The sequence below is a fragment of the Melospiza melodia genome, chromosome 5 (assembly GCF_035770615.1).
Source record: "Melospiza melodia melodia isolate bMelMel2 chromosome 5, bMelMel2.pri, whole genome shotgun sequence".
Classification (NCBI taxonomy): Eukaryota; Metazoa; Chordata; class Aves; order Passeriformes; family Passerellidae; genus Melospiza; species Melospiza melodia.
Genome location: NC_086198.1, coordinates 70,178,683 through 70,192,758, shown reverse-complemented (window position 1 = coordinate 70,192,758; position 14,076 = coordinate 70,178,683). Strand labels below are relative to the sequence as shown.

The window sequence follows — 14,076 nt, the reverse complement described above, 5'->3', positions numbered from 1 at the left end:
AATGTCCCCACTTTGGCTGTTCATAAGCCACAGGGAGGTTTTTTTGCATGAACTCTTCAACCTGAGAGTTTTAGCAGAAAAGCTTCTTTACAAGGCTTAATTAAAAGCAGGTTTAAGTCAGGGCCCTCATTCAGTCTGGGTTTTATTTTGGCCTTCACTCTGTGTCAGAAGTCAAGTCCCAAAAGAGAAATGAAGGTCATTATTGAGTCAAGAGAATATTTTCTCCTTCATTCTAAGCCCAACTAAACATGTTTCAGGTTTGGGTTTAGGTATCTCCAAATGAGATTTTATATAATATGCACCTAAGGGTGAAACACAAGAAGATGCTAATCATGGTGTCTAACTTTGCCCTACATAATAAATAATGTGCCAAAAGCACACTGCAATCTTCTTTGCGTGCAACTGGTTTGGTATGGGAAATGTACATTCTAAACAGATGGAGTTCACAGTGAGTGTACTTCTCACTGTCAGATGTTCACCATAAATGCAGCGTCATTGTCATGAAGCGTGCTAAATAGTCATGCAGCCACACTACAGAATGCACTGAGCAATGTACCAAACAGAACTGCACTGGCAGATCTATCAGAAAACATTCAACCTTTTTTTTTTTCCAGAATGTTTTAAGTAGTAGCTTCTTGGAGACTTTTGACATTGAATACTAGGCTAGTGGGTTTTAGAGCATGCTCTGCTTAAAAGCAAGATTATATTTTAGTATGAATCGCTATAAAAAAGTTCATTCCTATCAGTCATTCTAGTGCAAGGAACAAGGACCAATAGCCAAGCAGTTAATCACTTCAGCTAACAGGAAATGTATTATGTTATCCTTCGTGGTTTTGTAACTGGACAGTAGGCACAGCCTAGTGCATCCTGTTTGCAACCAATAGCAGAAGCAGATGCAAGACTGTGATATTTGTCACAAGCATTTCTAAGAACAAAAACATGGTGATGCTTTTCAAAAGGCTTTTCAATGTTCACCAGATGTGGAGCACATGTGACCCTTGAATGTGAAAGAATAATGTGACAATAAAGTTGAATCAATACAACATGTGCCAGTAATCACACCAAGATGACATGCAAATGTTTTAAAAACAAAAATATGTAAATTATTTTTAGTTCTTCGGGACAGAAAAACCTGGCACCTGGTCATCCATGAGTTGCTGTTTTCATCCTCATTTGAAAGCCCATCTGCTTGAAATATGTTTCTCCCTGTGTGAGACAGCATCTAGCTTTTGTATTTTTACGTAAAGAAATTCCATTCCTGTGCCATTACTTACTGAAAACAATTAAGAGATAGATTTAGAAGATTTTAAAAGATTTAAAGCTTTCCTCTGCCTCTATGTATTTTATGAAAATAAAACTCCTATGAATAACACATGCAGGAAAATGATAAGAAAATTAGTGCCAGGCAAGAGTGCTTCAGTGATGTCTTAAAACTATGTCTCCTCTTTTGACTTACAGAAGGGAAATATAATGAGAAGAGGCACACCACTCCATGCTTATCTTTACTACTCTAAGTCTACCCATCAGATACTAAAGAAACAATTCATTTTTTGCTAGTAATCATTTCTGAAGGAGATCTTGCTCAGGCTATGGATGAAACACATATGCCTAGTGATAGGCTAGGAAACAATTAATTTCACAGAGGCAACAAAACCATTTGCAGATGCTGATGTTTGAAGTTCAAACTGATAATCTTACATGGGTGAATTCATACAGAGAAAAAATTTCATTCCATGTTGCTCAAAAATTGTATGAAATCAGAACCCAAAGCAAAACATTGAATTTTTGCAAGCTGTTAACAGACTTCCCCTAAAACACAGGGTGGCTTCCCAATCTATACATTTGTTGCTAATGCTTGCAGTCAGACCCCTACAAATTAAATATGGGCAGATATGTCTTCAGTATATTCGACCTCTACTCTGCAGATGAAACTAAACCAGCATGCAAAGCCAGACTTGGCCTATGCCAGTGAGTGACACTGCCTTGCAGCAGCAGCACCGTGTGTCCTTGTGCAGCTGCTGTCATCTCTGTGGAGGCAATGAGAAGATGAATGTGAACCATTTCTCTCCTACAGTAGGTAGCTTCTCAAACAGCCTTTTCTTCCACAGGATAGAGAAAAAGCACAGATTTCCTACAGCTGTGGCAGAAGCCAAGGTCTCACCAAGACAAGCTTAGAGAAACAGTAGATAAGGGACACAGAAGGTGCTGAGTTGCTCTAGAGGCTCTCCAGAACTGTGAAATTCAGATGTTTCAACTTGAATGTTGTGTACTGACTTGTTGAGCATTGAGTATTTTTTTGTGGAATTCCAGAAATTAAATAACCTGGTCAGAAAAGAGAGTCTGGGGAAAAACCTACACAGAGAGAAGCAGGATAGTCAAATAAAGTGAGAAAGCTAAGAGAGATTTTCACTTCTTTTTTTTTTTTTTTTTTTTTTTTGTACAAGAACATATATTTTGACATTTCTCCCTATGAATCATATAGTTACAATCAGAAGAGTTATGTCCAGCTGAGGCTACTGTGCAGTAGAGATAATGAACTTTAACTAGTGGTACATGATACCAAGAACTTTAGCTTCTTAAATATTATTTGTTTGGGATGTAAGCAGAGACTTGCAGAGTTTTTTTCATAACCATATCTGTTAAAACAGATGTAAGAATGAAGGATTTTTAAAAATATACTTTTAAAACCAAACAGAACTTTAAAAAAATTATGCCAGTGAGAGCCTGGTCACCAGGGACACCAAAGCCAAAATTAAAATATATGTTAATGAAAAGTCAGTTGAGGATCTGTGCCAGTCTTCCTCAGGGATCCTTTATGTTAACCACACTCTGATACTGTTACTGGAAAACAATATTCTGAGCAGATACATTTAATATCTACAGCTATTATTAGTTACAGGTAGCTTAATACAGTATCTATATCTTCCCAAACTCAACTGTCTTATCTCTGTTTCTGTGCTGCAGAAGAATACTGGGTTAAGAAATTCAGATAATGCCAGAGACAATTTTTTTTAAAACCTGAAAGAAAATGCTCCTTATTTTTTATCAGAGAAGAACATTTCTGCTCCATTCATTATTTTTTATCAGAGAAGAATATTTCTGTTCTGTTCAGAAAAGGCAACAGTACTATGCAAGGGTAAATCAGATGCAACTATGAAACATGCCTGAATCCTTTGCTGCCTATGGCTTAGCAGCTACCTCATTTTCCCTAGACTTGAGGATGGGTAGGGAAGAAATATAGAAGAAAAACTGATGAATAGAATTAAGTCATGTTTGGAGAGTTTCTCATCTCTGGCACATTACCTTCTCCTCTTCTCTTCCAAGTGCCCTCGTTAAAAAGAATTTGAAACTTTTCCCTTCCCCAGAGACTCAGATTATAATTTATTACTTATCTGTTATCTACATTTTATTTTCCTGAAGAATAAACCTACATCAACCTGACAGTTGTGCTGAATGGCAATGGTTTATGGACCAAGTAATTTATTTATTGTAACTATAACCATATGTTTTAACCTGCTACAAAATCATGAAATACTTCCCATCGATACAATACAATTACATTTCTATACTGAATTGCTTAATGTGAATGTACAGCATTTCTGTACTTCAAACAAATAGTGTGAGGACATAAACAGCAGTTAAATGTATTCACGCCTTATTAGACACAGCTGCACAAATGGGCTGTCGTATTTCATTAGAAAATACCATACAAGTTTTACGTGTGCACAGTACCCTTCATTTCTGCAGGCAACACCACTATTTTAAATTACAGAACACTCACAGAACAACATGCTATTTGTTTTAAAGGCACACAAAGGCAAACAATCTGGAATGAGGTGGTGCAGGGGAAACATCCAGAGGAAATTTAATTTTTTCTCCCATGCCTACCACATTTTTATTTAACAAAGCATTTTTATTAAATAGACAAAAGAGTAAACAGAGACTACAATGCTACAGAAGCTTCAGAATAGGAAATGCAGGTAATTTCTAGTATGGAGCAAATACTTCCTTCTGCTTTTTGGAGGAAGGTGGGATACAAATGAGAATCAAGCAGTCTTATTACAGTCTTGTTAAATGCACTTTTGTCAGGTCTATGGTATGCTGACTTTGATGCTCTTCTACTCAAATATGGTGCCATGGAGTGAAATAGGGAGGCTTCTGAAGAGGCATCTTCTTAGACAGAGAGAGTGCCTAAAGAAACCTCATGGCAATGTAAGGTAACTGGTAGCTGAAGAGATGTGAACTGGAAAAAACCTAAAGAAAGACAACCCCTAGAGGAAAACCTCTTTTCATTTCCCAGGAAAACTCATGCTTGGCAGTAAGTACTATACAGGCAGTGGCAAGCCAGATTTGATTTTAAAAATTATTCTCCATTACCTACTGCAAAGGTAAAATCCCACTAGTTTTTTGCTGGCCAAATCAGCATGCTGCTTTCAAACATGACTTGCTTTTCAAACCTAGAGAAGGAGAGCTGAGCCCGCCTTCTTTGCTGGAAATGAGCAAACAATAGCAAGCAAGTCTATACATATACAAACAATTATGTTATAATTTATAATGAAAAAAATCTACCATGGCTCCACAGCTAGACCAGCCACAATCAGCTTGTTGTGTACTAGTGTCTTTTTGTGTAGCTTCCTTTGGCAGAGGGATTTTCATTGAAAACAACAGTATTGTGAGTTCTCCAACACACTGCCAGTTCCACTTCACCACATAAAAGACAAAATCTTAAGTCAGAAAAAGAAGTTAAGTCCTAGACCACCCTGATCTTAGCTGGCCTGAAAGCTCAGAAAATTAACACCACCTTGTTTTTCATCAAATAAGCAAAATCAAATTAAAGAATATACTTGTTTTCCTGCTGAAAATGCACTTCTATGTCTATGCATGATCCATGTGCTTGGAAATATCTGACCCAAGGAAGTGTGGGGGGCCTGTTGAAAGTTAATAGGACTCATTAACGTGGGGAGACAAACAGTGGCAGCCCCACTGTTAATTTTGGATATTGCCCACAGTAAAGTTTTCCACTAGCTTTCAACTGTATTGTTTCTCTGCTTTCTTCTTGCTAGTCTGTAGGAAATAATCAAGTATATCCTACAAAGGAAGGAAAACCAAAGTGACAGACTAATATAATCACACTCAAACCCACATATACAGTGCTGGCACTATCAAACTGGTTTGCAGATAAGAGATTTGATAGGTGATTATTGCCTTTGAGCTAAGAAACCCTATGATAAGCAGTTCCTATGAATAAAGTTCTCACTATACACTGTGCTTTGTGGTGTTGACTTCATTATTATTACAACAGTATCTGTTGGGAGGGAGGACACAGGGGCTGTAAAAATAAGGCAATGCTCATTTCCTTTAAGACTACAGTATAGTTAGTGAAAGCACAAAAAATCCAAAGGTAAACACAGTCTGGCTTTTAAAAGGGGGCAATATCCAATTACAATTATTAGCTAAGAAATCCTACATATCTCAAGAAAAACCCCTTGCCTTTCCTACCTAGCCTATGACAAGCTGAGTGAACCATTTTGACTGAAAGCATTAAAAAAAAGTACACCAAACAAGTATTTTTATCAAATAACTATGAGTAGCATAGTGAATGAAATTGATACAAAATAAAATGCTAGAATTCAAATGGAGCTCTCTACTTCCCCATCTCTATTCATATATGACTTTGCCTGCCAGTAACACTCAATTAACATCAAACTGATGAGCTTATTAGCAGAGACTTAACAGCACAAAACCACACTTGATTCAGTATTCAGCAAAGCCTTGATAATTAACTTGTCTATCAGGAGGCTGATGAATGGGCATTGTTAATGGGATTTCTGTAGTTAAGAGGCAAAAATATGAACTAAAGGAATCTGCAGTCTCATACTGCTTACCTGTGACCACAAAGCAACATCTTAAAAGGCACTGCTTACAAGTCCCTGCCTTCCAACATAAAAGATGCTGCTGCCAAGAGTTCTTGACTCCTCCACTTTGTTGGATCCAAAATAATGCATGCCATTTTTCTGTGGGTTAATAAGCCATGACCTTTGTCCAGGCTATTGGAGACAATTGCCATGTAGGAAAAGTGCTTTTTAAAACATATTTCATGTATGACAGCCTATCCTGTACAAGTAAAACCAGAAAGAAGCTAGACAATTTTTTTTTTTTTTTGGTGAGGGTGGTACAAATCTCCTTAAGAAGCAGACACTGGAAACCAGATCCTGCATCTAAAGGAAACCAGGTAGTAGGCAACTCTTACCACTGGAGCACCGTGTAGAGCAAAGCAAGGACTTACTGGGAGTACATGCAACAGAAGCTTTGCCTCTTGGAGCACAATCATCAGTCAAAGAATAAATGATGATTTATTCGATATTATTAATACTGAGTCTCCTCACTACTCCTCTACATATGCTGGGAGGGATTGTGGGCACCCACCTTTTGGCACAGTTAACATCAACTCTTTCAGAAAGTAAGGAGTTAATGTTATATTTTAAGGAGGAAAGTCACAGAGGAGAAAGAATGGCAAGTGACAGGCAGGGCCATAGCTCTGCACAGGGATTCCCAGACTGGTGAAGGACTCTGGGTTTCACTGGTGGCAGTGTTCATGACACTGGGAGTAATGCTGCCCTTCTGCAGCATGGCTTCACCAGAGAGCAGCTGCCATGTAACCACAACATGTTGTCTAAAAAACCTGGCAAGTAAAAGGTATTAATTGCTTAAACCTCTAACAAAAGAAAGTGCATTCGTGTAGAGGGGGTGATAGTGGTTTTCTGCTACTCTCCCTGAAAACCTGGCTCCTATTACAGTAATTTATACATTTTTATTTTACAAGAAGTATTTTTGATTTGTATATAGAACATTAATTTAACAGCTCCAATTGACTTAATATGTTTCGCCCCTTCCCATAAGGCTTTAAAAGTTTTTCAGATGTTGACATTTGTTCAGGTAAGAAAGCCGTTTCTTCATTTAGTGCTCATTTTAGAGGTTCTAGGTGACCTGTGTCTGGATACAAAATATTAGCCCTTTCAGAGGGTGAGGGAGGGAGATCTTTGTGTTTTAAATGAGAGCCATAATGGCAATACTTGGCAATTTTCAGACCAAATACTTGGCAATTTTCAGACCATTTCTTTGACAAGAATACTGAAAGATATTCTTAATTCCCATGTGCTATGGTAACCACACTTAAAATATTTTAACCCCTTGTCAGCCAGAGTTAGAAAAACTTCAAATAGTTTTCTTTCAACAGATTAATAAACAGTCAATAAAGACAGCTTCTGTTTACTCTCAAAGCATTTATTTAATGTTAAAACAAATCGTTAACTGTATCTTATTTGTACTTTCAAAGTAGTATGAGCAAAAGCATTCTACATACAGGAAACTATTTTAACAAGAAGAATTCTACATATACATATAGAATAAAATAATTTATATGTGTATATATATGCACATACATATCTTTCTTACTGAGCAGAACCACTTGGAATGCCTTAATCCTGGCATGTCAAACTGGGAAATGACCCATAACTAAGCTCCCTAAGCCCATGGAATATGGATTATAGCCAACAAGCTCCTTCTCTATGGTGTGTCATAGATGGTGACACAAAACCAAACACTCTGAAAAGAACTCATCACTTCCTCTAACTTACTTCACTCTTTCACCTCTATTGCTGTAGTACCAAGATGTCTCCAGGAATTTAGGGCTCTGCTTTATAGAAATGTTTAAGAAACACATAAACACATCTGAATTCCAGTTAAAAACAAGGTAGCATGAGCATAAGAGGCACTGAACAAGCAAAAGGAATTGAGACCATGTGAGACAGGTGTCAAGATACTTCAGGGTTTGTATATACCAGTTTTTATGAAAGGCCATGAAATTAAATATAAATTTCAAGTAGAATAAAAACTTAAGAAGTTAAAGGAAGAATCCAAATGGGTTTGCATGTAATGGAGTTGACTGCAGTGTAAATGCAATAAGTCTAACAAACAGATGGCTAAATAAAAACGAACAGTAAATAATTTGAAAGCTTAAGTAATTGATACATGACTATTTTTACTTAATCAACAAATTACATTTGATTGTTTAGTTGTGTAAGACAGAATGTGTATCAGTGTCCAAACTACAATTTCATCCAAAGATACCAAATTCCAGAGGATGACCTTTGCAATCACCATGGTATCATGCAAGACTCCCACCAAGACAATTCATTCCATATGTAGCTTTATGTTGAAAAGTAACTGAGCTAATTTCAATTTATTTTTAAAATGTAAAATCTCTAATTGTGGGCAGCTAACACTATGGGTCTTTCCAAATACTGTTGGAATATCACTTCTGAAGAGATTAACTGATCAGCATTGTAGGCCACCAAAAAGATAATTTATTGCACTGAGCTGAGCTATGTAAATATAAATTACACATAGAAAAAGCAATATAAATAATAACATCAAGGAATGTCACCGATTGTAATCTAGTCTTTGTAGAAGTGAAGGTCTCTCAACAGCTGACATTAATTATTCTTGCAGAGCAAGAGCAAGAACTACAAAAGCTTTTCTATTTTCTCACTTTCTAGTAAACTGCTTGCTTGAGCAGACCAAAGCCCATGCTTAAGCTCTTGGTATACACCAGTTTAGAGTCAATAAATGTTACCTAGTGACTACTGTATACTGTAGAAAAGCTGAGGAGTCTAAAAACTACATTGAGTTCTAGGCAGGGAAAATTTGTAAGCTGTCTTAAGAGTTTCCAAATGTATTGGCAAAGGTTTCTGTGCAGGCATGCATGTCTGAGGAACGCCTAACCTATTATGTGCAAATAAATAATAATGTCACCCTTGATTAAGTAATGAGTTGTGTACCTTACATTTGCAAAAATGGTAAAGAGTCACAGCACAGGATGACATGGTTACTAACACCCTAGCTATTAAATCTTGCTACTAAAACATTAACTACAATATAAAATACTCAGCAGTATTGTGATTTTTCCACTTCTTTTTTTTCCCGAATTTGAACGCTAATATTCATAAGAGAATGATGTCATTGATTAAACTCATAACCACTTTCTGCCAAAAGGAAAATAAACACATTGGAATGACATCTGGCATTAAGTCTCTGTTTCCTTAAAAACATGTTTATACTTTCTGTTTCTCAAGACACCAAGGAAAACAATAAAACAATTTTACAGCACCAAATTAGTACTAATTAGTACTTGGAATTTTAAACATGAAAATACTGTACTGTCAAGAGCTCTCCACCCTAAGTGTATGTACACAGCTTCCACCACCAAAGTATTTGACCTACTTGTATTACTACTAAGAGTGACTAAAAATTCCAGTTGCTTTTGCTAAAATATTAATGTTCTCTTTTTTATGGTAGCTGAAAGGACTTTTAGTCAGATAGACATCATAAAGGTAGTTATATCCACTGATCTATAGGAGGAAACTGTGAAAGTGTTAACAATTTTTGGTTATGGATTGATTTTGTGAATTTGTTTGGTTTGTGGGTTTTTATACTATCCTTTATTATTGATTTAATTCAAATTACTCTTGAGATTATGTGACATTAATCAGCATCACAAAACAAAATTTTGACAGTTCTGAGATCCAATGGTAGCATCATGGTTTTTACATCAATGCTGAAGCTGTCTAATTTCCCAGAAAATTGTGAAATGTTGGAAAACTGGTGCAAAAACTTTGTGGCACAAAAAATCTCTAGAAGCAAGATTTCCCTCTCCAACACTATAATAGCAATGAATTTAATAATCTTTCAGATACATTTATTTTTGTCAATTCAGCTATTCTAAGACAACAATGCTGGTACATTTGCAGTTTTAGAAGGAAGTTTACCCCAGATACCTTAAAAAAGAAGGGAATGTCCTCATCCTAAAGAAGAAAGACAGCTTCCTCTTTTGGGAGGGGTCACTGAAAAAAATCCTAATCTTGGAAATTAAATGGTGGGGGTTAATAAAATAAGACTTCTACTCAGTATGACAAGTACTTTACTCTTAAATCTTGAGAATAAGTTATGCCAGAAGGATTCAGCAAATTCTAAGAGGTAGCACCCAACCGCAATTTTAGAGTAGAGCCATGCAAAGAGGAAAGACATTTTCCCTTGGGGCACATTATGGTCCTATTCAGACTATCTGCTGGGCACTTTTAAACTGAATTTGGAGACAAAAATCCCTGCTCAGTAAATATATGAGTAGTATATCTTAAAAAAAGCAAGGTTTTTTTCTCTCACAGTGTCACATTTTGTTTAGTCTGGAGACAGCTCCTCCTGTGCTTTTGTATTTCATGGGCCCAAGAAAAGGACCAGCTAGCGTGGCAGAGCTCGGGAAATGCAAAAGGCTTAAGTCCTTTAACTCAGAGGTTTAAATCCTCTCCCCATAAAGACATACATTTTAGAGGAACAGGGAATATAGCTAAGAAGTATGGAGTGGCAACACTCTTTCTTTGTTACCTCCCTAAATACTAAATCTTTGCTTGCAGGGAAACAAGGCAGTCACATGAGGAATACTGGAGAGTTACAGGCTGTGTGGTGCAGCATTTGGTCTCTTTTCCCTTTCCCATTTATCAGTTTTATGGATGGTTAGAATGAGAAAAAATAGAAAGAGGATCTCAAGAGAAGAAAAATGCAATGGGGTAGGATATCTCCTAGGTAAATAGGACAAGCTGTTTCAATTCACACAGTATTTAAAACTCCTCAGTAATGAAAGCTCTATCATGTGCAGAGGTAGAGCAGTAAAACACAGAGAAAACCTGTGATTGACAAAATGAATCACTTTGATGCATTACTCTTAGATCATGATCCTCTTTCCTTTGAGGTCAACACTATGATTCCATTGAAATCTAATTTCATTCTCAAACTACTCATCCATCCCAGTAAAGAAGAAAACAGCACTGTGCTAAGTATGCAGCTGCACTTTTAGCAGACATTCAGTCAAAATCAAACTTCCTTGATGCAGATGTAAAAAATTTAATGAGCCAACATAAGTCTGGAAAAATGTAGAGATTTTAGTTACGACAAAATAGTAAAGTGGGCTGTTTTGAACTCTAGCAGACCATTTTTTCAACTGAGTACTTGCAATTGAAAAGGATAAATCAAGGAGCAGAGAGAAAAAGAATAAACCAAAAAGGTTATTCAGTGTAATAGTTAGACAAAAGGTTTCTTATTAACAATGTGGTTTTTTTCTGAAAAGCACAAACTAGATTAATCAGAGAATCATGAGAGCCATCAGAGAGATCCAGTAACAACAAAAATTCCAGCACTGTGCAGATTTATTTTTTTGGGAAATCTGAGATTCTAACATCAACTGTTTTTACTGCATTATCTCCTTTAGCATCAGCTGGAATCTGACATTCATCCATCAGCAGAAAATCTAGAATTCCTACATTGTCAGAATCTAACAATATTAGTCCCAGTAGATCTTTTACAAACAGTTGTCTTCAATGTTGTTCCAATATACAATAGAAACAATACTGCTTTCATGTTGAAACAAGTACTTTTTATTGAGGATTCTTTAAGATTTATTATTTTAAACTATATGAAACATAACAAATATGCTAAAGAATTTCTCAGTAGTACTGCTGAAATAAACTATCACAGCACCAAATTTAGTGCAGTGTGCTATGTACCAACCATTCACAAAGTAATGCTCTGGATGATTTTTTTAAAATAAAAATATCTCTAATGTCTTCTGGGTCTCAATACTTTGCTCTCCTTACATACCCCTGTAAACAGTGCAAAGACAGGCCATGCACTCAGAAGCAGATAATGCATGTCAGATTTTGTCTTCAAAATAGTCTATATAATTCAAAATAACTGTTGCTTGAACTACTGAAAACAAGTATGTACTTCAGGAACAGTTAGAAATGCTAGCCTAGAAAGTTTGCTTTGGCTAACACAGTTTACCTTAATATGATGGTGGAAGGCAGAGGGTATAATCCAAAGCCACCTATGATTATGAGAGTGCTTGTTAAACATTTCTTTTTCATGAAATATGTAGTTTGGTTGTTCCTTACCTCTGTTTTCCCATTCTCTGCTGATTTACTGCATGGCTTTTATATAGGCAGCTGTCTGTTGTTGTGAAAACAATGCTGAGCTTGCAGCTTTATTTTAATTCTAAAGCTGAACTTTAAGATGGAACTTAGCCAGCCTCTGAGAAGAGCTATGTGACATGACTCACTGTGGGAGAGAGAAGGGGACTATGGGCTGTCAGTCCCATCCTCTACAGAAAAACTATAGAATGGCTAGAATGAGTTCTTTTACCTGAGGTGTTTTTCCTTTTTTTAATAAAGTAAGTTGCCTATGATACTCCAAAATACTTCAGTCTTACCAAGAGACAATAGTTTTGAAAGTGAATTTAGACAAGAGCTTGCTACTATCTCAGTTTCACAGTTTTTTGCTTTCCAAACCTTGCAGGAAGCCATTGACTACAAAGCTATGAAATGAAGTATGGGCATATTCTTCTTGAAGGACCAGGGACTGTACCCTGCTGCCAGAGATGATGAGGAGAATCAAATTGGTTGGTTGTTCCAGACACCTGATTTTTACAGAGGTATGTGGTTTTCACTCATTTAAAGCTGACTCATAAACTTCATTGGGAGTTTACTCATCAAGACATGCCTCTTGTTAGGGTTTCAGAAGATGGTTAAAAAATAAATAGTACAGGAAGAAAAGTTTTGAGCTTTCTGTGAACTTCAGCAGAAATTAGCTTCACTAGGTTCTTAGAAAAAGCTCCTCCTTTGTTTGGTACATCTCCAAAGGTTAGTAGGATAAAGTTCAAAATACCACTAACTCTTAATTTCCTGAGAGCAATCCAAATGTGATAGAAAATGGTATGTAAATAATACTGTGGTCACAGACAGGATGCCATAAAAAATGTGATGGTGGGAAAAACTGAGGTTAGATGACAGTTTTGAACAAGAGAAACCTCACTCTCCTGCTGTGTGGAATTTCCAACTCAAAAAATTAAACACGTTTTACACTTACATAGTAACAAACTCCTCTCTGCATTTGATTCAGCATGTTACCTCAAGAAGCATATAATGATAATGATAATGATAATGATAATGATAATGATAATGATAATGATAACAACAACAATCCTAGGCAATGCCAGAATCAATATCTTCTTGAAACTTCATATAAATGTAAAACTGTCACCCAATTCAGATTACTGATATGCTTCACCTTTAATGCCTACTCTTTTGTTTATATAATTTCTTAGACACAGCTATAAAAGAATAAATATGTAGGTTACCATTCCTTTTACCTATTTGGTAATAAGGAACAGCTCCTTAGCAAGACATCCCAATGCAGTTCTTGATAAAAAAATACAAGCTACAGAATGCAATGGAAAATATTAAACATACCTGCAGAAGTAATCGCTCAAAGGCAAGGAAATTGTCCCATTTGGAAGTTTGGGGGTGTTTCAAAGTCTGGACTGTGGCCAGCACAAGCTGTAGAAGACCACAGTGATTCTCCAAAGCTTTGAGATTGTTTCGGAAAAGCTGAATGTATGAGCTGAGCTGTTCGGGGGTGACTCTGCCTGTAGAAAGGAAAACAGGACACAGCATTCAGTGGAGACAAATGCAAAACTACATTTTTTTAAATTATTGTGAAAAGGTTATAGAGAACTTTAGAGGCCTCTCCACTATGGGTCTGATCTTAGCTTTGCTCCAATCACTGGGAGCTTCAGCTGCAGCAACAGGTCAGGACAAAGACTTACATCATCCATGAATTGTGCCTTGAGATATGCAATATGGTAGGTTTTTTACAATGTACAACAGATGGTGACATAAAGGGTAATACTTTTGTTTTCAGACAAAGAGGGACATTCATTTCAGCTAGGGAAATAATATTTGATGACTACTTCTAAATAATCTTTCTGTTTTTACCAGAAGTCCAATGGCAATTTGTGAGTTTTTTACTTTATAGCAAATTCAAATCTTCTCACCACTTCCCGAGGGTACATTTTTTGATTAGTCTTGACTCAAGAAACAGATATAATGTTAGTGACACAAGGAATGACTTTTGGAGCTGTTCTTGGAAGGGACATTTCCACTGTGTGACCCTTCAGTTTCTGACATGCAG

The 14,076-nt window shown here is 36.5% G+C and overlaps 1 protein-coding gene across 1 annotated transcript in view; it reads right to left on the bottom strand.

The window, feature by feature from the left end:
- The window catches only part of SCFD2 (sec1 family domain containing 2), a 186,644-nt gene that overhangs the window by 125,244 nt on the left and 47,324 nt on the right, over positions 1–14,076 (bottom strand). Inside the window, exon 4 of the mRNA XM_063157282.1 lies at positions 13,356–13,531. Coding sequence (XP_063013352.1) covers positions 13,356–13,531 — 176 coding nt within the window. The remainder of the gene's footprint in view (positions 1–13,355; positions 13,532–14,076) is intronic.